Genomic DNA, 24,255 nt, shown 5'->3' on the forward strand with positions numbered 1-24,255 from the left:
AACTCACAGAGATCCACCTGCCTCTGCCTCCCGAATGCTGGGATTAAAGGCGTGCGCCACCACCGCAGGCTTAATACATACATTTTAAAAACTGGGTAACATCCTACTCTTTTCCTCCTCCAAGTCTCACTGGTCTGGATTCAATCAGAAGTGGTAATTGCGGGGTACTTTGAATGAGAATGAGCCCCTCAGATCAGGTTTCAATCCTTAGTCCTGAGTTGCTGAAACTGTTTAGGAAGGATTAGGAGTGGCCTTGGAGGAGGTGTGTTAGCAAGGGCTGGCTTTGAGGTTTCCAAGCTCTTCCCAGTGTGCTTCTCTGGCTCTTGCTTGTGGATGGAGATGTGAGCTCTCAGCCGGTGCTCCGGCCACCTGCTCCCATGTGGAAACCATGAGTGTGACTCAACACGTTATAAATCGCCGTTATCATGGTATTTTGTCAGAGCAGGAGATAAGTTACTAAAACAGTGAGGTTGGTCCCTTTACCTTTCTTTCTTAGGGTATTTTTTGGCTTCTAGCTATTTATTTTCTGGGGTGCATCGTTCAGTGGTCTCACCAGGGTAAAAGAGAAACAAGAAAAGCAAGGACGAGTGTTCTCAGGCCCTGGGGAGTTCAGCCTGAACCCAGACTTACATCTAATCCTAGAATTCCAAGGTGAGGCCATGGAACCATGATGCTGGGAGTGAGAACACAAGAAATCAGAGCAAATAAAGGCAAGCAGGGAGGGGCAAGGCACCCACCCACACAAAGATAAGGCCTGACCTGGCTGCAAGTGACTAACAGCTATCTGATATTGATCCCTGGAAATGGGTCAGAACAGGACAAGTAGCAAAGACCCAGTCCTAGGACCTGGGCTATATGGAATCTATAAGGGCAGGGTGAAGTGGGCAAGAGGCAATGTTGGAGCAGGTCTACCTGGTGGCAAAGGATGCATAAATGTTAAGGGAGAAACCCAAGAGCTCTTTCTAAAAGCAAGGATTGGCACAGACAGGAACATGATCCCTCCATGGCCCTATCTCGTGGGTAAAAGAGACAAGCAACACATTACTGGTTTTCAATTTTTTAGGTTACTATACAAACACAGACAGTGGTGAGCCTTGGTATAGCATGTCAGTGTCAATCATCAGACTCCAAAGCTGGAGAAAGCAGGGAAATGATATGGAGACTGCAAATGGGATACATGCTGTCATCCATAACTGTAGCATTATTTTGCTTAATCAAATCTGAAATATAACAATACTGATATATGTACACATGTTTATAAGGCATAAGGCACAGTGTGTACCTGTATATTTCTCCAACCTCCCAAGGAAGGAAAAATTATTTAAAAAACACCTATGGAGAAGATTCTCTGGCAAGACTCAGGGTCTCTTTTCACGGTCTCATTCTCCTGCCCACAATGTCTTTTTTTTTAACGTGGTACTTGGCTTTGTCCCACATTTTTTACTCTGCCTATATCTAACATGGCGAGCATGAATATTAATCAGGAGATTTCTGTTAATTAGTTTCCTTGGCGGAATGTTCACTTTCTTCTGGTTTTGATGGGTCAATAAAGTAGAGAATTAACCCAGTCATAGCATGAAAGGCTCTGCCAGGAGAAATCAGTTCAGGGAACCCTGCCGCTGTAAAACGGCAGGCTTCTTTTTGAAAAGTTTAGCACATATTGGAAGAACATGGGCTGGCTGACAGACTTCCAAGGTCAACGGTGAGAAGTCAACACGAATGGTACAAGCATATATGTAGCAGGACTGAGAGAGAGAGAGAGAGAGAGAGAGAGAGAGAGAGAGAGAGGGAACCAATACTAAGAAAGCTACTTGTGAAGAGCAGTGGCGTAGTCTCAGTGCCAAGATAGGACATGAAAACTGGTCACCAACCTAGCTTTAGTTTTCAGAATCACACCCTCCTCTTCTTTCCTCTTGCTCCGGTTTTTTTCTCCTTCTTATTTTATGCATAAAAATGCAACCAGCCTGAACTAAAGCAAATTGGTTTAATTCCCTGGAGGGAGCACGAACAAATTTTCCCAGCAACTTTCTACTCTAGGTGCTTGCACGAGGGTTTGTGGATGGAATGTGAAGCAGGCGGTTATGTAAACCAGTAATCAAATGAAACATTACCCACTTCAAAGTGCCCTAAACTTAAAACATTGAGCAGAGACGGGGAGAAATGACCCAAGAGAAGAAGGGGGGAAATACATAAGGTGTGTGTGTGTGTGTGTGTGTGTGTGTGTGTGTGTGTGTAAATGATTGTGGGTCTGTGTATGTTTGTTTGTATGTGTGTGAATGAGTGTGTACGTGTGTCTGTGTATGTGTTTGTATGTATGTGCGTTTGAGTGAGTGTATGTCTGTGTGAGTGTGTGTGTGAGTGTGTGTGTGTGTGTGTGTGTGTGTTGGGAAGTGAGGTGGGACAGAATGAGGAACACAACCTTGGAGAAATTAACTTTCTTCTATGGAGATGTGCCACAGGAATGCTGGCAGGAGGTCTCTCTGATGTTAACAGGAGAAAGAAAAAGAATATATTCAACAATTTCATCAAGTTGAACTTTCAACTGTTTCCTAAACCGCCCAGTCATTAGATACTTGTGAGGGTGTTTTCACGGTCCACTGGGAGCCTGCTCGAACATAACTGGTAAGGAGAACATGATGAGCTGCAAACACTAGGGGTCTTGATGTTTGGTTTCTGCTTGGTTTTGCCTCCCCTCTCTTTATGGCTGAGACATTTATGAAAGCATTGGTCCCTCAAGAGTTGTCCAGGGGTGACATTTTATTCAACACTTGCTCAACAAATGTGGCAGCCCTTCGTGCTAGGGAAACAAAGATAGAGAAGGCATGCTCCTTGGACCACAAAGAGCGCCCTAGACCAGACCGAAGCTACCCTGTGCTCCATACTCCATGATGTGATTGGCTGGTTACTGAACAGGCCTTCTGCTCTCATACCACCATGGGTATGAACAGTTCCAGTGTTTTATTTGAATCATTTCCTCAGTTCCACAGACTTGGGACCACACTGGGAACAGAGGGATCCAGCAGCTACTTCTGCATAGCACCTCACAAGGCACGGGGGCTACTTCAACCCACATAGCTGATGAATGACACGTGTGTATTCTTCTGAACTATTCTCCCTGCTAAGCAAGGGCATGCGGATGGGAGATTCCAGTTGCGGCACAGATTGGCCCACTTTACAACGTCGTCACACACTCTTGGAGCTGCAGAGAGCAGCTACCACAGCCTCCGCTCTCCATCCCCCCTTGCATATTAACCTGATGCACACACTTGGCTTTGGGGTCAAAGCACACAGAAGTATTTCCTTCCAAAGATGAGCTTCATTCTCTGGCCTTTGTATGTCTTCCTCAACCGCCCTCTTCTCCACTTCTGCATGTAAAATAGTTTGAGGAAGAAGTATAGTGGCACACATATGTATTCTCCACACTCAGTAGTGGCTGAGACAGGCAGACTGAAATTACAAGGCTAGCTGGAGCTAAATAGTGAGCGCTTGTCTCAAAAATAAATGAGTAAATAACCTAAAATTAACAACATAAAAAATTTTGGCACATTTCAACTTACATTTATGATTCCAATCATTATTCAAAAATGTGTTAAGCAAAAAAAAAAAAAAATTAAATTGTGTGTGACTACTCTTTCATGTGGGAGAGATTAGAATATTAAGAATTTGAACTACGTCTTAAAGGAATCAGCCACACTCGGAAGAGGTCGAACAAACAGGTGGCCTCACTTTGAACAGCCCGCTCTGCTATCATTCTAGGCCCACAAAAGGGAGAACTCCTCGGAGATGGCAGTAATACATTCATGGGAATGTGTTGTTTCCAGCTAATTAAAACATCTTGCCCTTGGCATCAGCTCTTAAAGTCTACAACTCCATAGAGAAACAAACTTCCAACTATAGGAACCCTTGGGGAACGTCCTGGTCAGATCTTGTCACTTGTCACAAGCTGGAGTCATTTGGGAAGAGGTGCCTCAGCTGAACAAAACTATCCCTACAAGATTGGCCCTACAAGCCCGTAGGGATATTTTCAGGATTATTGATGGATGTAGGAGGGCCCAGACCACTGTGGGTGGGGCCATCTCTGAGCAGGCGGTCCTGGGTTGTATAACAAAGCAGGCAGAGCACACTAGAAAGAGCAGGCTAGTAATCAGCACATCTCCATAGCTTTGGTTTCAGTTCCTGTCTCCAGGTTCCTACTATAAGGAGAACATGTAAGATGAAATGAACCCTTCTCTCCCATGGAATCGTCAATAGAAAACCCTAATTAAGGCAGGGGACACACCATAGCCGAACCAAAGCACACTTCCTACTTGAATAACTTGATCCCTGGCCCTGGTAGCCTCCCGTTTATGGCAGGATGGGGCTGTGGCAGCTCTCTCTGTAGCATACCCCGCTGGAGCCCAGCCCGTGATTACCTGCACAGGAGTGGCGATCCTGGTAGAAGCCGTCTCCACAGGTGGACACGCACTGTCCCTGCTGGATCAGCATCGGAGGCAGGCAAGACGAGCACTCCAGCCTGCTGGTGCATGTGGAACACTGGGGCTGGCAGCCTGCCCCGAGACAAGGTGAAGGGGAGAAAAAGAAAAGACCTCAGGTGAGCTGGAACATGCCACCCCGAGGCTGACCCTCACAGACCCCAATCCTGAGGCTCTGGGGCTATGAACAATTTCATTTGTACACTAAGTAGCTCGTGTCAGGCACTATTCTGGGGCTTTGCAGATTCGCATGCTTTGATCTGCATGGCAACCCTATGGAGTAGGCATGGTTAATCCTGATTTGACATATGAGAAATCAGCTCCAGAGATTAAATAACCCGCCCAAAGCCACCAGATACTGGCATCGGAAACCAGGCAGTCTGGCTCAAAAGTCTTGGTCATTTCTGCTTATCTAATAGTCCTTAATATCTTTATTACCCAACTTGTTTTCTAAGAATGTCCCTAAACAAGCTTCAAAAAGAACAAAGACTATAAATCAAGAAGGAAAAAGAAAATAATTAAAATAATAATGATGAAAGGAGTTGACCCTTAAGAAGATTCATCTGTATCTTAGACACTCTACAAGGGAACATGGAATAAATTTTATCTAACCCATTGGTTCCTTGAGTGCAGAATTGCCAAGTTCTGGTAAACGACCTTATAGAGTCGTATCAATTCTAAAACTTCTACCCTGGATTAACGGAGTGTTTTAGTAAATGACAGCAAGCATCCAGACATTCTTTTTTAAGTCTTCAAAATGAAAGAAATCAGCTTGACTATTAGCAATCATCTGACCTCCATATCACCCAACTTCCAGGGAAGATATTGGAGCATCTATAACATGTCAGAAGAAAGAGATCTGAAGGTGAAGAGGCCAAGGCACCTGTAACTTGTAGTGGCTTTTAGATGTGTATCTCCTGCATTGGGGTCCCTTCTGTAACAACACTATGGCTCAGCTGGAGAAAGAACCCCCATTGAAAGTCTCTTTAGCCCGATACAACCATACCTCTGGGTTGCCATACCTAGACAGAGACTGCCTGCTTGGTAAAAGCCCAGCCCACAGCTATGCACACATCGTCCACTCTGCAGCAGCTTTGTGGGATCCCGGCAGAGGTCACAGTGGTCTGGAGAGTGAGAGCAGGTCAAGCAGTCTGGGTGGCAATGAACTAAAACCAAGAACAAAGAAGAAAACTCAGTACAGACCACGGTCTCCTGAAGCGTCCACAGGACACATGCATTATGCAGAATAAGAGGGACACAAAACACCAGAACCCAGGTGCAAAATGACCCCACGGAGCAATAATCCATACTGATGTGAGATTCCACGACCCACCCTGTCTGAAACACCACCATCATCATCATTCTGAGTCTCCAAATATGTTAAAGGAACAGGCTCCGTAACACTCTGCCTGCCACACTGGCTCTACAAAAAGGCAGGACTACCTCCTAGTTACGGGACTGAGCAGAATCAGTCACCCATGTATCAGACAGGATCTTCTGCAGCCTGGCATGCACAGAGACTTCAGACATACAGCCTATATGTCCTAGAAAAATGGTTAATATCTCTAGCAAATACCGCCGGTTTTCTTCTTTTTCTTCAAAATCTTGTCTCTTGTTCACACTAGGCGGGACTGCCATGCATCTCAGGGGTAACCATCACCAAAGGGCTTTAAAGTTTTCAAGGGCCTGATTTCTGTTAGTGTTATCATACATAGCATGCTAAATATTTGTTTGCAAAGCCCAGAGAGCCACTCTGGCAAAAGTACCATAATTAAATATAAAGTTCCGCTCCTTTTCTCTGGATACAGTCTTGAATGAAACTGATTAGCCAAAACAAGGTGCTGGCAAGAGCAGATGCCAGCGTGGGAAACCGTAGCTTGCAGATGGAAATAATTCATTAGGAAATACACATGGACGGAAATGCCACTTGTCTCTGAGAAAGGCTAGGCTGGAGGAGAATCAGTGTTGAGCAGGGGGCCATCTCGGGGCCTGCCAACAATGACTAACCGGAACTAATTCAACCCCAGGTGATTTGGAAGCACAACTGCAAGACAAGTAGATAAAATTTTCTTCTGGAAGAAATTAATGAGTCTTGAAACTTTAAAACCTCATTTGAGAACTGCAAAAGGAGACATCTGTTTCACAGTTCACCTTTAAAAAAATAAATAAGAAAGAAATAACATCTCTGGCAAATTTTGTAGAATTACTCTTATATTTTCATTCATAGGAGGCAGCTAGGCCTTGACAAGTCTTGAGGGATGGCAGCATTTGACTAATACAAAAAATTTTTTCAAGATAAATAAGGCACATTTTATAATTAAGAAAACCAAGACCCTGGGAGGGCCAATGACTTGCCCAAAGTTATACGGCTGCAATCAGACAAATTCTGTAAAGATTAATAATAAGAATAATTGGTCCAAAAAATTAAAAAGTAACAAACTCCCCAAACTGAGCAACTAAAAACAATGGGAAGAAAAACGAGAATCTATCTGAGTTTTCTTGACAGGAAAAGCATCTCAGTAGGAAGAAATGGGATGGACTTACTTGGTGTGCAGTCTGGACAGCACTGTCCCTTCACCACCAGGGCTAGGGTGGCCACTGGACATGGCGGGCAAGATGGCTCATAGCAAGTGACCTGAGCCTGCTGGCATTCACAGACCTTGCAAGGGCCTTCTTGCCACTTCTCCCCGTCCTGTGGGAGACAGTTGATGGGGTGCAGAAAGTCAATAGAGAAACTCCTGGGGTAACACGGCAAGCTCTCACAAGGGCCAGTAGACACATGCCATCAGCCCCGCCTTCCCAACTCTGCCATGAGACAACAAGGAATTTAACAAACACAGAGTCTCTCTCTCTTTGTTTTTAATTGGTTTCTTTTAATGTGCAGCATCAATGGAATGATTTTAAGCACACTCTAGAGAGGAACTGTGAGGTACCTTTGGGCAACCAGAATATGTAAGAAGTATTTAAAATGTGTTTCTCAACACATTTTAGCCCCGAAGCCAAAACAAAACCCACCAGGGGGCATTGCCATTACTTCATGTACCTAGTGGTTAGCAGGTCCATTAAACACAATCTCTATAATAAGAGTGAGAGACTTGGTTCAAACCCTTTATTTCCTTATTGTTACTACAGTCAGAACAACAAGAAAGTCATTGTACTCTTAAAATTAAAGCTTCTGCAGGTCCATTTTTGTGGGTTACAGATGAGCCAGGAGATTTCTCTCCTTAAAATATTCCTTCTGGCCAAGCAATTTATGGTAATATGCATGACTAGTTTGACAGAGAATCTATACTGGTTCTAGAAGCAATTTCCTTGACAATCCACTGACCCTGGAAATCGGAATGAGACAAAGGTCCCTTCACAGGCTGCACCGTGTTGATCAGAGAGGAAAAAATGAGAAAATAGGGGAGTAGATTTTAAAATAAAAGTCTTGATAAAATGCTCGTTGAGCTAACTAATGTAAATTATCACTAACAGTCAACTTGACAGTATTTTTTGAAGCGAATGGGAAAATGGCAGAAAGCTGAAGAACAGTCATGAGAAGGAAGAGGTGACATTCAGCTTGGGTTCCTAGACACTTATTCACTAACACGTATGTAACAGGAATCTTAAAGAGTCTTATTAATAAAATCAAACCTGGGGCCAGTTATTGGGGTGAATGCTGGAAGATCAGAGAAACAGAACAAGCCACATCTACCTCACCTCACCAGTTCCTCAGCTGGTCTTGTTTCCTTAGACTGCAAACTTCTGAGTCCTCATCCAAATGAATCTCAGCTGAACTGTGCTATTCCAAAGCCTGAATACTTAACCAGCCAAATGCTTCTAGTTTCTGGTCTTCACGCTTTATATATCTTTCTACTTTCTACCATCACCCCCTGGGATTAAAGGCTGGATATCTGGGATTAAAGGTGTGTGTCATCATGCCTGGCTGTTTCTGATGTGGCCTTGAACTCAGAGATCCAGAGGTATTTCTGTCTCTGGAATGCTAGGATTAAAGGCGTGTGCTACCACTGCCTATCCTCATGTTTAATATTGTGGCCGTCCTGTTCTCTGACCCTAGATAAGTTTATTAGCCTGCACAGTATTTCGGGGAACACAATACCACCACACACGTAAGTTGAAAAGCTCGCTGGCTCAAATCCACATGCACTTTGCCTTTAAGGGAAGACACACGGCATTTGTAGAACTAACAAACTAGAGAAGAGAGGCTAGGCTGCTTGGGGAACAATCTCTTCACCATTCCAAGAAACTCTTCCTTCAATGTGATACCATTCACAGAGTTCCCTCAGAGACCAGTCTGACCTGTCTAGGCTGGAGAAAACCACCAGGAGGAAGGGAAAGGATACATGTAGGTGCTCATGGTTAGTGAAATGTAGTGATCAATTATAGACAAATAAGCCAAAGAAAAGAGCCTAGTGTATAGAAGTCACAGTTTTTCAGTAACACCATTAGTTTCCAACCACAGTGCCATCAAACACAGTTCCTCATGGTAAATTCATGCAAATTATTATTTAAAACAAGTCTGTAAGGATCCATGCACAAATTAAAAATCCATACTTACTGGAATATGCTTAATTTCACTTCCATTTGAAGGCATCTAGAAAGAAAGAGAAATGTATTTATGATACCACTAGAAACATCATTAGGATGATCTGTTTATCTTTCCATTAGGAGTTATCTATTTCCACCAAGCCACACACAACTTTATTCACTTGGTATGAATAGAAATAAAAATCTGTCTACATCAAAAGCTGGAAAAGATCCTAATCAGGGGTGAAGAAAATACGCTGAGGACATATTTTGGAGTTCTTATTCTTGCTTTGTGCTTGAGCATATGGGTTCAATTCCCGCTCAATATACAGGGATTCGAGGTCAAGGACTCTAAACTTGTAAGTGAAACTCTTGAATTTTTGTGGTACCAGGACTACTATGGAAATCCATTCTTATTTCTAACACTTGGTTTTCTTTAGTCCATTTGGTTTAAATTACTTCCAAAAATGAGGTGGATAGACTGCTATTATGAAAATAATACAAATTAAGTATTTCTAAGGAGACATTCATTTTCTAAATTCTTAAAGTAATAAGGATGACTAAAATATCCCCATGAGACAAGCAATGACAGCATTCTAAAATTATCAATGTTTTCAACTAAAGATATTCTGCCGGCTGTTCTCAGTGCTTTGCACCTATCATCTGAATAGGTCAGGAGGAAAGTATCATTTTTATCTGCACTATATAAGGAGGATGAGGGACCTTGCTGAAGATCACAGCATGTGGCATAGGAGGGATTTGAACTTACAGACTGCCTTGTTGACTTTACACTGTTATCTCTTAGAATATACAGAAGCATTGGCAGGTTGACAGATGTAATTGAGATCTGTCACTTCACCAGTGAGAGTACTCCCAATACTGACAAGCTTATTCTGATTGGTTAGTGAAACTACTGTATTTATGATCAATGTGTATGTGTTTAATAACACAATAAATCTGTTAACATCCCAAAATCCACATGAAAAATATGGGCTTTAAAACTAAGGCAGGGCTGGAAAGATAGTTCAGATGGTAAAGTGTTTCCCCACATAAGCACGAGGCCTGGAGTTTGATACTCAGCACCTACATGAAGAAGCTGAGTGTAGCACATGCTTGTAATCCTAGCACTTGGTAGACAGAGACAAGCAGATTCCCGGAGCTCAGTGGCCAATCGGCCTAGCCAATTTGGTAAACTCCAGACCAGTGAGAAGCTATATCTCATAAACAAAGCCCAAGGTGTGTGTCATCTGCAGAATGACACCCAAGATTGACTTCCAGTCCCCACCTGCATGTGTACCCATGTGTGAATATAAGGCGAATTTAAAGGAATCAAGGTAATTTATTTCTTTAACACAGGAAGAAATAAAATTTTAGCCAGCAGAGTTTCACCCCACATCCAATCCATTAAAATCCTGTCAATTCTTTTATTTTTATGTATTACTTGGGGATGGTTTAGGGTGTGTGTGGGGGGTGTGGGCGTGATTTACTTTTATGTATTACTTGGGAGAGTGCTTAGGGTGTGTGTGTGTGTGTGTGTGTGTGTGTGTGTGTGTGTGTGTGTGTGTGTGTACAACACAGCTTTCGTGTATAGGTCTGGGGACAACTTCGGGAGTCGGTCCAGGCATCTAACTGAGGTTGTCAGGCTTGCACATCAAATACTTTTCCCCACCGAGCCATCTTGCTTTCCCCAAATGCTGCCATTTCTATCTGCAAAGTGAATCTAGGGACTGGCCATTATTTATTCCTTCCATTTGAAACCAAGCCCCCAGCGTCCTTCATCTAGAGCAGTGGTTCTCAACCTTCCTAACACTGAGACCGTTTAATACAGTTCCTCATGGTGTGCTGACCCCCAGCCATAAAAGTATTTCATTGCTACTTCACAACTGTAATTTTGTTACTGCTAGGAGGACTCATAATGTAAATATCTGCTATCAGGATTCCTGATATGCCACTCCTATGAAAGGGGTCATGACCCATAGGTTGAGAACTACAGATCTGGACAATTGAAAAAAAAAAAAAAAAATCTCCCAACAAGACCAGCACTCTGATCTTTTCTAAGCTAGATCATGGCTGGAGGGCTCCAAGCTCCCAGCACCCCGCATCTGCCTTAAAGGAAAGAACCTGGCTTCTAGACGCCTACTCGCCCATCTCAACTCTTTTCTTCCATTCCCTTTCTTCCGGCCTCGGCCACTCTTGCCGTTTCCTAAACACGCCGAATGGGCACCTGCCTTGGTGCCCCTGCATGTGTGGTCTCTCCTCCTAGTCCACCCCCAGATACCCGCGGGGGGGGGGGGGGCTCATTCCCTTACTGCTGCTCCACTCTGACGCTATTTCTTAGCAGGAAAGACGTCCCCATTCACCTTATGGAGAAGAAACCTGTCTTCCACCACAGCTCAGTCACTTCAGTGTGCATCAGCACCTTGCGGTCCATGTGTGTGTGTGTGTGTGTGTGTGTGTGTGTGTGTGTGTGTGTCTGTCTGTCAGTCTGTCTGTCTGCATGTCTGTTTTCTCACGGTAGAAAGTACCTTCTACCATGAGAACCTATTCCGTCTGCTGCTTTCAGTCCTCCTATCCCCAAGGCCTAGCACATTCTTGGTGCACATATAACAGTTTGCTGAACAAATGAATGCACTGAAAAAACTAGGAGGTAATAAAGATCGCCTTATTAAGTTAATTTTGATCTATTAATTTTAATAGTCTTTCGTTATTAGCCTGATACTCACAGTTTCTGCCTTCTGTTCATAAACACAATAACCCTTCCTTGGAATACACTCTGGGCAGCATTTTCCTTCTAAGTGAACTAATTCTTCACCCTGTAGGAGTAAGAGTTGCAGTGGTACACATCAAATTAACATCTCCAGGTAGGAGCTCGAAATCGAGAAGCAGCTGGGTTCCTGACGGGAATGAGAAGCTCCACATAGTTCTTGCTTAGCCCAGTGCTTACTCGGGTGTGCCCCGTACCACAACCCTCTCCCCTCCCACACCCTACACCCACCCCAGCTGGCTTCCATTGGGATGTCTCCCCATAATCCCAGCCCACTCTCCAAGTGCCTTTTCTCCCTGGTCCTGATGATATGGGCATGTGCTCCGTTCTCCCATTCCATAATTTCTCACCTACCCATGACCAGGAGCTAAATGAGGAGCTAAACTCAAGGCAATGCCACAGGAAAGGATCCCACTAGCTTAGGTCCATACGTTAGAGCTCCCAACCTTAGTGTCCACAATAGCATGCAAATCAAGCCAGTATTTGAATACCAAATCAGATGGATCCTTTTATGCACAGATGCAGTCTCAGGCATAAATTAAATAGTAGAAGAGTAATTTTTATTCGTCGTTCTGAAACTGTTAGTGTTAACCAACTTACAGCTAATTTTCTTTTTAATTATAGGAGGAAAGAGAGAAATGTCACATTTTGAAGATGGATGTTTGCTTACAGTCTTCCTACTTTAATAATTTCAACTTATTTTTATTATAAAATAATGACTGCTTGATGCTTTAAAAAAAAAAACCTAAATAATTCTCAATTGTACAGATTAGAAAGTTGAAATTCCACTGCAGCCCCACATTCCCAGGGAACATGCTACTAAATCACAAATTCTGTTTGCAAATTCGTTTATGTAAACAGTAACATCTACCACTGGCAGGCTGCTGCAGTGTTCTTCAAAGCACTGTCCTCTTTCCCAAGACTCATTTAGCTTCTGTTGAGTGATAATGTTTCCTTAAATATTTAATATTCAACTTGGGGGCTCTATATTATATTTCAAAGTATAGAAACCATATTAAACAAAAACAGCACTGTAAAATTAAATACTCATATTAAACAATGATAGTTTATGTTTAAAATGCCCTACTAAAGAAAAATACAATGCAAAATCATCATTAGGAATGGATTTTTAGGTAGCATTAAGAATGGATTTCTAGGCTCTCTTCCAGAGTCTTCAAGATCTTCTCAAAAGTATATAAGTTTCCTTTATAATGAAGGTAGACATAAATTTCTAAAACAAACACAAAATTGTATGAATGGTTATAACATTCCACAATTCCGAAAAGCTATTGGGAAAAGAAGGGAGCAGTACGGATTGCTGTCCATCAAAATTCGCACTAGTCAGAGGCCAACAGAGCAGAGGGTACCACAAGGATCAGGCCTATTTACATATAAATTGTTTTGCAGAAACACAAAGAATCAGCCACAGTGATGGCATCACTGAGAATCAGATTGAAATTTACTTTCAAAGCATATAAAAGTGTTTATACTCGAGTAATCTGAGTGGCTTAAAACAATATTTTGAAACAAGACAGAGTACGTACTTCTATTAAGAAGAAAAAGCATGGCAGCTTGAGAGCTCCCATAGCCCATAGCGAGAAGGCGGTGGCCTTTCTGAGCAGTGAATACCAAAAAGCCCTGTTCCTGAAGAACGGGGTTCAGTGTGGGTGACACAGGGAGGTCTAAACAGATTGACTATTTATAGAAGTCCGGCTATCCCCAAACACTTCAGACTATTGCGGTGAGGAACCTCCCAATGAGAACTTGACTTTGGCTTTGAACAGAACTGAATTGTGAAACAAACTTATTCATTTCATTTTCAAGTGGGTTCTCAATCCCAAATCTGCTGCACCTTCTCCACTGAACACCTACACCCACAGGAACAACAACTGCGGCAGCCAGCTTAATGCCCGTTAAAAGTGGATGGCCTTTATGGAGCTGGCTTCCCCAATGGGATCAAAGTCTTCCCAGGTATGCAGACCCCCCTCTTCAGTACATGTGCTACAAGCTCCCTTCCTCAAGCACAGTATCTCTCAGATGTAAACTGTAGGTCCTTTTAAGAAGACAGAAATAATGTGGTATCTTCATCGGAATTTAGTTCAAAGACATGGTAACATCTGTAAATATGAAATCAATCATAATGTACTATTCGACCACTGATCAATTTACGTTTCATTGTCTAGGGGTCTTACTGAATACATCAAAGACAAAGACCATGCCATTTTCTTCCTTTTTAACAAAGAAAACCTGCACGTTGATTTCAAGACCACTCAGAACATGGCTGCTAACTGATTCTGTGATAAATAACAGTAAGGAGCCTGTATGGTTTTGTCATCTGTAGAAATTTACATCTCGGCAGCTTCCTGTAAATGTGCGACACTAACACCTAATGTTACCCTTGGTCTCCAAGATGAGAAGTCAAATGACCTTGACAGGTTTTGAGAGGGGAGCAGAAGGCAGGGTAGAACTGACTGACAGACAAGCAATGAAGCTTTCCAGTTCCCTCACAGTCATCTCCCTCAGGAGCTCGGGGAGGCATTTAATTCATATTTCCATAATCCGTGGTGCTCCTGCAGACCTCCATGTAGAATCATTTCTGCTTATGTGTCTGGCTTCCCACAAATCCTGGGAACTCTCAAGGTCATGGTATGCCTTTTTCATTTTTTTATCACCAGTGAAACAAGCAAAGCAGAAATTAAGAAGCCATTAGGATAACCAGGCCTTAAGGAGACCATTAACCAAAGCTAATTTCAGAATTACGGTGTCTAAAAAAGGCTGGAGAGCATTGTTTTCTTTCTTCCTGAAGATTCTGTTTTGGCTAAGATGTCACTACTGGCAGTGTTTCCAGCTTAGAATCAACTAACTTGCACAAAACTGGGTGTGTGTGGAGATAGTCTGGAAGAGATTGAAGACTGGGAAATGAGCTTCAGAACCTCAACCCATACAGGCAAAGGTGGGCTAACAGGACCTCAGAGGATGGCTGGAGGGATGAGGCACTCTCAGCTCCAACAGCTGCTCCTCATTCTCCTCAAAGGCCCACAGAGAACCTAGCTTATACCACCACAGTTGGGTGTCACCCTACACCAAGTGGGCCGGCAGACACATGGAAGGGTGGACCAGTAGACACAGGGATGCTACCAGAGGGGAAGTGAGTTATGCTACTTTCTGTGACAGAGACTGACAGTGGGTGGTTAAGAAATGCAGCCTACCAGGATCACCTCTCCCCATTTTTCATAAACCGTGGAATATTCAATGAATTAAACCTTGGAGAATGACCCAGCGTCTTCAGATGCAGAAGGAAGAAGCCCCGCCCAGATGGCGAGAGAAGGGACAGCGCTCTCACTGAGTTCCTTCTCATCTCTTCCCAGCCCCTCTGACTCCCCTCACGTCAGGAAACAGAAATGAGGAGGTGTGTGGGGGTGAGGAAATCTACAGGAAGACAAGACCCTCTCTGCCTAAGTATGCTGCAGCGAAACCAAGACCTAGATTCAGGAGGCAAAATGAAAAACAAGCTATAAATGATAGCCTTGTTCAGAAGCTCACTCCTCTTAAGAATCAGTGCTGGGAGGAGCTGAGAAGTGGGGGAGACAAACCAGAGGAAAATGCCTTCACTGACCCCTGTGCTTCAGATCTCTGTAAAGCCCGTGTATCCTCAAGTTCACAACCCCGAGGGGAACTGGAGGGGCGGATGGGAGCGGCCAGAGGAGGAGAAAACTTTCAAAGCATTTTTTTCTTTTTCTTTTTTTTTTTTAGTCACGGGTAAAAATTGAGTTCAAAAGGGGGAACAAAAGTAATTTCCCTAAAACATACATCTGAAGTCCAGACAGAGGCTGCTATGTGGGAAGCAGCTAGAAATTCTGCAGATAGCAGAAGTCAACAGAGGTCAGCAGAGTTAATTGTTTATGAGGTTCCCCCTTGCTCTTTAGATAGATAGATAGATAGACAGATAGACAGATAGACAGATAGACAGATAGACAGATAGATAGATAATTAAGTAAGTAAGTAAATAAGTAAATAAATGAATGAATGAATGAATGAATAAATAAATAAGTAAATAGATAGATAGATAGATAGATAGATAGATAGATAGATAGATAGATAGATAGATAAATGTATGTTTCTTTCCCAGTCCAGTCCACAGGAGGGCTCATGGGTATCTTCTACTAAAGGCAGCCAGTGGGCTTATCCAAAGGGCCAGTTTCCAGGCTCACCTGCAGACCATTGCTTCAAGGCCAGAGCAAAGACAGCAGTCTACTAGCAATGAGGTCCAGCTGCACCAACTGCTAGGCTAACGTCCCACACCATGCCCTTTCTTTTATGGCTCTGGCTCGATGCTTCTACTCTGACAAGATGCACTGATAGCTAAAAGTTCCAGGGACCGTTCCAAGCTAGTCTGAACAGTCAGTGACATTCACGTCATATCCGAGCATCTCTATGCTAAGAGGCCCCAGGAAGTGTGAGCCATCAGCCTGGCATGCCCTCTGTGGCCGGCAAAGAAGGAACACCCACCATCTGCTGGAAGGAGCTGCCACCATGCAAATGGAAATGCCTTCATTTCTTACCAGGGCACAGGCCACTTTGGCACACTCTCCCGTCTGGCAGGTCACTTGGCCCTGGTCACACACGCAGAACTCACAGGCTGAGCCCTTCCACATTTCATCCTGGTACCGCAGGATCCCACCGGATGAGCAGGTTGTGGCCGGAGACAGGCATTCCTCACAACACTGACCATGATGCCGGGCTCTGCTTTGACCCTGGAGAAACAGAGACTAGTGAGGGAAGGGTCGTCCCTAGAAGACACTGGAAACATCCCAGTCAACAAGTGAGAGAGAGACACAGAACACTGGCCTTGTGTAACACAACCCCTCCCGACCCAGGGGGAGGCATTTCCACCTCAGCTCTCCCGCTTGGAGGCAGCCCCTTCATGTCTTTATATAGCATTCCACATTCTCTAAAGCTTTTGAGTCTATCAAAGAACACAGTATACTAAGAAATGCCTTTCTAAAATGGTCCAGAATCAAGCTTAGAAGAATGAGCCACATGCTTTCAAATACCTTTTCGCATTTCAGTGGAGGGCAGGCCTGTTTGTGACACCTGACCTCTCCCTGGTCACACAAACACATGGTACAGGCATCTTCATTCCACTGTTCACCATGCTGAGAGAGAGGAAAAAGAAGGATGGCACATCAAATGCCACACACATCAAACAGAAGTTCAACATACTTTTCCATTCCATGTTTTTAATGCAGCCACATAGAACGTATTCCTGAGGAGTGAAATTGCGTCAGTAGAAGTGGCCTCTAAGAGAAAAGACAATGACTATGCAAATAAGTTTGCATTTGGATTACATGGATGTAATCTGTTAAGGGACACTGTATCGAACACTTAGAGGGCTTAGGAACACTGAGGTGAGTTAGAAGACCCAACTGGTTAGTTCCTTATTCTTCAGGTCTTCCTTGACAGGAGACTCTGATATATGCTTATTTTCTCAGCGTCCCTTGCAGCTAGGGTGTAGGAGTTGTCCTAGGTTTGCTCATATACTGGAGGTCAAAGAAATTACTCTCCATCCATGTCTTTCTTTCACCAGGTGGTGACAATACATGTGTGAGCATGGGCTTCCTGGAAATAAAAGGTCATCCGGGAGACAAGAGGGAGACATGATTAAGGCAAACACCCACCAGGGGACAACACTGAGCCCTGAATTTATCAACCCTGCAGATCCCTCTGTACTGGGACATCTTGTTGCTACAATGTTACAATTTTAGTTACTTTTATTGGAGCATTTGTGAGTCTTGCAGCCAAACACATTCAGAGTTTCAAAGCTCTTCTCTCAAATGAAAAGCAACCTCACACAAACCTGTCCAATGAAAATACCAAAATGATACCACTGTGCCAAACAGTGCACACACAGCAAAGTGTTTCCCACTTCTGGAGAGAAGGCTTGGTGACTCGAAGCACTGGCTACTCTTGTAGAGGACCTGAGTTTGGTTCCCAGAGCCCACATGGTAGGTAACAACCATCTGTAACTCCAGTTCCAGGAATCCCATGCCCTCTTCAGGACTTCAAAACTCCAAGTAAGCACATGGTGTAGACACAAGGACACACGCGGATACATAGACAGACAGACAGACAGACAGACAGACACACACACACACACACACACACACACACACACACACACACACTAAAACAAGTCAAGATTTGAAAGTCCTTTCCCAACTAGTTATTTCATTCAGATTTCAAGGGATCCATCTAGAATTAGTGAGACTCTCATTGCAGATTCCCCTGACTGCCACAATCCCAATTTCAATTTAGCTTTCCTTAGAGTGATAAACAAAGAAGAAAATAAGCTGCCTTTGTTTTGCATATGTTTTCTGCTTCAGAACGATCTGACTTTTGGTGCAAACCTGAGCACTCCTAAGACAGGACATTTATTCATTCCCTCAATTGGCTGAAGGTGCCTTTATTTTGTACCTCCTTCAGGTTAGGCCTGGTTGTCTAGACTGTTTCAATAGAAGCTGTTTCCTGCACCTTCAATCTCCAAATGAACTGAGCTGTCTCTTCTGCCATCCTAGTGTAGGGGCAGAGGTGTCACTGGATATCATATGCATAAAATCCAACCAAAGAGACAAACATCTCCAGAGCCTTGAAACTCAGCATGAACTGTCTTCTCTTTAGCATGCATGTGAACAGTAGGTTTTCCCAAGGTTCATGAACTGGATTCCGCTTGCCAGCACATTCTTTCATATTTATAATCCTTTTCAGCTTAATTTCTTCATAAAGACCATTTTCATAAAAACCATTTATGTACTGAGTTACTAATCCTGGCAACGAGTCAGAAAGGAGGGTTGGGAGGCTCTGTGGTTGGAGGGCATGGGACAGAAGTGTGAGAATGTATGTCAAAACACCCACATGGGGCACACAGAGGTTACCTCGTACACTTGGCCAGCCACAGAACAGGATCGCGCCGAGCACTGAGGACAGCATTTTCCAGGGACTCGAACGACAGTTTCATCCTTGACATCCAAAGAGGGACAAACCATCCAAAGAAAGTGTTAGTGAAATCCACATCAGCAGGAAAACCTGCTCCACAGCCATCGCGGCCACGTGCCACCAGCACGTGTAACAGGAGTTCCTATCATTACGCCGTCATTTGTCTGCCAGGCTCTGGAAAGCATCAGCCTTTTCAAAGTCAGTCTGAACCTTGGGGAGTGTGTGCATGTCCTATCTCTTACTAACAACCACCAAAGCACAAATAACTATAAAAATGAAACAGTATTTCTCTTCAACAGGCATATCCAAAGTCCTGGACATGACTCTATGAGGTAGATGGTCTTATGCTTGCCTTAAGTGAGAACATCACCAATAGAGAACTTGTGTAACTTTGGAAGGAGATATGGCGCTCATAAATGGTTGAAGTAACACTTCAGAGCCCCAACAATATTAACACTTAAGAATATATGTACCTCTCCTGACTCACATCTAAACTTGAAGGCAAAGGTATCCCCTTCCTTGATCAGATGTTTCACTATTCTTCTGCATCTTGATATTAATCCATATTTTTATATAGATGCATTAGGGATGAATCCTTATGTTTATATAGATGTGTTGGGGATGTCCTTAACACAGCAAGAGTCAATCATCCTTTAAAAATCTAAGACTAGACAGTGTAGAGAAGTGTGACAGCGATCCCCAATGGCCCTTTCTCTTCATCCCCATCTCTACTACTACAACCACTGTCCCAGAAAAGTCAGGTACTCATCCCTGTTGTCACAGCAACAGCATCCTCCTAACCGACACAGAGTCAGCTTCCCACCACCCCCACAGCCTTCTTCAATATCAGGAGGAGCGATTAAAAGGGAAAAAGGATGAAAACAAACTAAGTGTCATGACTAAGAAGTGATAGAGACTATGCAAAAGACAGAACCTTCCAGAACAGTCCCTTCACTTTGTCTTATGAGAAAGAGATAGCAGAAAAGACTTTACTGCCATAGTGATGTGCTACACCTTCTGGAAGAACAAAAGAACAGAATACCTGGGAGAAAAGGGACAAGGGCTATGATGTCAGCTTCTCATCCGAAGTTCCAGTAATTCACCTCCATAATCATTTAGCACGGTCACACATTGCCATTCAAGTTTCTGCATCACTACCTGACGGGTTGGTTGCGAATGCTTAAACCACTGGAATTCTCCACAAAGAAAACAGCTGCTGTTACTTATTATTCAATATGTAAAGAATTATGACCATTGATGTCCAGGAGGATGTGTGAAAACCGGATAGGCAATGAGAAAACTGAGCATGTCTTGACTTCAGAGTTCTTCAAGGGAATTTTGGTTAAGTAAAGTAGCAGCATATATTCAGTCACACAATTCAGTAACTTCCCTGCAGTAAAGGAATGAACTGAGCCTTACTCATGCTCTGTCCTGAACAGGCAGACTCAGTGTTGTCTTCTTTAAATATTTATTGTTCAGGTGTATATCTACATGTGTGTGTGGTTATATAACCACAGAGGCCAGAATTGAGCTAAGCATCCTCTGGAGCAGGAGCAACATCGGTACTAAGAACCAAACTTAAGTCCTTTGCAAAAGTAGCAATTGCCCTAACCACTAAGCCATCTCCCCAGCCCCTCTGCCAGTCTTTCTTAACCAACATGTGATAAACATAACCATACAAAGACTTTACCATTTATACTTTTCTGGCTTTCAGATACTCTTTTCAAATACATGGTCCAACTTGGACAAGTAAACTACAGACTGTGAATCACATCCATCTTACCACTTATTTTTATAACTCAAGGTTTATTGGATTATCATCACACACCCACATACTTATATAGTTTCTATCATCTTTAAGCTACAACAGCAGAGCTGAGTAGTTACTTTAACTGTACTGCACACAAAGCTGAAACTACTCAATCTTGCCCTTTGCAGAAGGATGTGTGCCCTGGATAATATGATATCCTCCATATTATTATATACTCCATTGCAAAGATGCAGTACTATAAAATATAGTGAATGTGATCATACATGGGAAAGCAGAGTTACCAGGAAGGCTCGACTGAATTATGGTTGCCCTTAAAAAAGACTCTTATGCTAATGAAGTCTACAGTGCATCACGTCTGAGAGACTTGACGAAACACCCTTCTATCGTAGTCCTTTGGAGGGTATCAAAGAGATGCCACCACAAACAGAGAAGAACTGACAGTCATCTTCCCATTGTTGCCAGGAAGTCCACTGACTATAAGCCACGGTGTGGCCTTCTCTCGCTGTGTAAGTAGAAGTACAAAGGAGAGTCATCACCCGCTCCCAAGCTCGGCCTTTCAGGATCAGGGCTTCATTCTCACAGACTGCTAAGGGAGGCAGGCAGAGGGCAGCCTGGACTCCAAGCCTTTCACATCTTTCTTTCTACATCTAGGCTGAGTCCATAATATCAACAACATAACAAAATAGGGAGGAGTGTTCAGGGATCACAGGAAGTGATTAAGATCCTGGGTGGGTAAACATCAAAGAAACGGAAAAGGTCCTTGGGACGGCAGTGCACACCGGAGGTGATGCTTTGTTTCTTGTGTTCAGAGGTGAGTGGACCAGGCAGCGGAAATGGGAAGATCTTATCTCAACATGGCACAGGTACAGCAAGTGAAAGCAGATTCCAGCCCTGAGCACCTGGCCACACATCCATGGGACAGGGTGGAAGAAAGGCCACTATCAGTGTGGCATTCAGGCAGGGAATAAGGACAGATTTCTCTTGATCAAGAATGAAAAAAGGATGTGGAGAAAAAACTCCAAAGAGTGAATGAGAAGAAAAGGAACTATCTTCTATTCACTTTGCCCCCAAAGCTGTTTATTAGGAGCTAAGCACTCTCTAAGACGATCAAGGGAGAACCATGAAAATGTAGTAAGTGCTAATGACTCAGGAGTATTCATAAAGAGGTAAAGACCCAAAGAAACAACTTCTATCGTGTCTCTTTCCTCTTTGTGTCTTGTCTTCCATTAATTTTTTCCTTGTGCTGGGAATTGAGCCTAGGGCTTTGTGTATACTAAGAATGACCTCTATGACTGAACTAGGCCAGCCTCTTACGGTAGGTCTGATGAAGAGCGGATGGTGGGGTGCTGTGTCAGAAGACAGACAGTGTAATCTCAATAAAGACAGACAGTGTAATCTCAATGAAGACAGACAGACAGTGTAATCTCAATGAAGACAGACAGTGTAATCTCAAAAGAGTAATGAGACAGCAAACAAGGTCTTTGCTTATGCCCTTCTCCCATCTCGGCATCTTCAGTTCTGGAAACAGTGACTGTAAGCAGCTCTCCTCCAAGCCGAAGAAAGAGACCAAATGACAAATGGGAAAATGACTGATAAGGAGTGGAGTGACAGAAGAGTCCCAGATATTTCTAGAGAAATAAAAATCAGAACGGAAGTGCTTCCCTAAAACCAAACTGGGAAAAAAATTCAAGACACTGGAACACAGTAAGAAATGGGCTCTATATGGAAGGCAAGATATAAGGCAAGCTAGGTGGAGCGTTTCAGACTGACAAGTCATAGCCTACTGGTTATTCCCACCAGCCTGTTCCCCAGGTGAACCTGGCATGCATCTCAAACCCCATCAGAGAGCACCTCCAAACTGCCAAGCATGTATGCTGACCACTGATGTTTGATACACTGCTAGGTTGTGAGAAAGGCTACACACATTCTGGTATGGCCCACACACATTTAGGTTCACAAGCTCCTCCGGCCTCAGCATGTAGGAATCCACCCATCTTGCTAACATCCAAGATGCATTCTGTCTATACGTCCTCAGAGAACTCCACTTGGTATGATCATGAATCTGTCTCCCTAGTGTTCAGTTGCCCAGTGCCTTGTAACTTTGGCAGACAGCACGCATACATGGGGAATGGGTTTTTCAAACAGTATTTCACCCAGAAATGTCCTGGGAGATGTTTGAATTTTTGAATTATAAGGGTTTAAAAACATCGTACAAGAATACATCATGGCAATACCAGCTGTAAATTACAGAACAGAAGTGAGGCACCTTACAAGAGAACTAAAAAAAAGTCTTGGTCCTTGGAGAAGGGGAGAAGGGTTACTGATGCCTCCCCAAAACCCTTCTCATACCGAGTCCCAAACATGAGACCAGAAGGTGATTACCGGCACTTTGAATAAAGGCTGAGCACAGGGAAAGGGTAGTTTGCCTTGTAACAAGAGCCAAAGCAGGGGAAAGACAGGTCTTCAGCTTCTTGGTAATGCTGGGACCAAAAATTCAGTGGAAATGGGTCTGCAGGCCTCTAAGTGCAGGCACCACATTAACTTTTATATATATCATAAGCAAGAAAATACTTCTCAAGTATGTGAAATCTCAGAGGACATACAAATAATCTCTCTTGAAAAAATATCCAAAGATAAAGTTCAAATGGCTTAGATTAATCAATAGTGTGAGAAATCTGTGGTATTCAAAATCATCCCTGCTAGTGGACTGAGGATGTGGCTCAGTGACGGAGGCCCTGGCATAGATAGATCCTCTGCAGCACATTAGCTAACTAACTATCAGCGGGAACAAGCCTCATCAGACTGCAAAGATCATTTCAGTGAGTGATGTTGAAGGTGACAGGGTCGTGGTTCAGTTGACAGGGTATCTGGGCAGAAGGTGAAGGTGGTAATTCCATTTGAATTCATTATTTTATCAAGGGAATAACTCCTCATTTGATCACAAAGAACAGCAGCTTCTCCTTTTGCTATGGATAATCACCAATTTTTAGATTGTGATGATAAGCGTCCAAATAAGCAAGAATCTCGATTGTCTATCGGGACTGGGATAAATAGCCAAAGAAATATAATGCCAGCGTCAGGGATTATTTTTGTTCTGCTTTCTGCTCTTCCCAAGCTTTCCTTAATTAGTGAAAAAGCTCCTGTTACAATTAAAACAAAAGGAAACAAATGAACAAGTGAACCTCGTAAGTCGTGGAAATCCTTAAAACAGGTTAGAATGTCCCAGAGCTCAGCTTTGGAAAATGTGTTTCTGGTGACAAACTTGCATTTTTTTTTTTTGTCTTACATTTAATGAACAAATGCATAAGATACCCCAATCACACTTGATTATGTTAGCAGCTTTCGCTACCGGGATCCTTATACTAAACATGTGTCAGGAGTGACCTTTTGGGGCAGCGCTACAGAACTACTTGAGGCAAGTGCTGGCTGCTGTACCTAGGATAAGTTACCTCCTTCCCCAGGCCTCTGTTTCCTTGGATACAAAGTCAAGAGGGTGGAAATTGCTCCTATTTCATGGGGCAGTTGTAAGAACTACAATGCCCTTGAAGTGAAGAACTGGCACAGATTAAACCCCTGGAAAGTGGTGGAGTTGTAGTCGATGGTGGTGGCATCAGCAGCTGTGAGGGCACTGGGGGGATTGGGTGTTCCATCTATGGGACTCCACTATGTCACCGCAGTAGTTAATATTTCACGGAGAGTGTAAACCAATAAGTGGTTCTAAGTGA

At 43.4% G+C, this 24,255-nt stretch overlaps 1 protein-coding gene across 1 annotated transcript in view; it reads right to left on the reverse strand.

Moving 5' to 3' along the window:
* Fras1 (Fraser extracellular matrix complex subunit 1) overlaps positions 1 to 24,255 on the reverse strand; it is a 417,436-nt gene that overhangs the window by 216,304 nt on the left and 176,877 nt on the right. Inside the window, exons 7-14 of the mRNA XM_036200993.1 lie at positions 18,699 to 18,782; positions 16,821 to 16,922; positions 16,329 to 16,520; positions 11,726 to 11,815; positions 9,034 to 9,069; positions 7,017 to 7,164; positions 5,495 to 5,638; positions 4,413 to 4,547 (exon numbers count right to left, since the gene is read on the reverse strand). Coding sequence (XP_036056886.1) covers positions 4,413 to 4,547; positions 5,495 to 5,638; positions 7,017 to 7,164; positions 9,034 to 9,069; positions 11,726 to 11,815; positions 16,329 to 16,520; positions 16,821 to 16,922; positions 18,699 to 18,782 — 931 coding nt within the window. The remainder of the gene's footprint in view (positions 1 to 4,412; positions 4,548 to 5,494; positions 5,639 to 7,016; positions 7,165 to 9,033; positions 9,070 to 11,725; positions 11,816 to 16,328; positions 16,521 to 16,820; positions 16,923 to 18,698; positions 18,783 to 24,255) is intronic.

Source organism: Onychomys torridus, chromosome 10, assembly GCF_903995425.1.
Source record: "Onychomys torridus chromosome 10, mOncTor1.1, whole genome shotgun sequence".
NCBI lineage: Eukaryota > Metazoa > Chordata > Mammalia > Rodentia > Cricetidae > Onychomys > Onychomys torridus.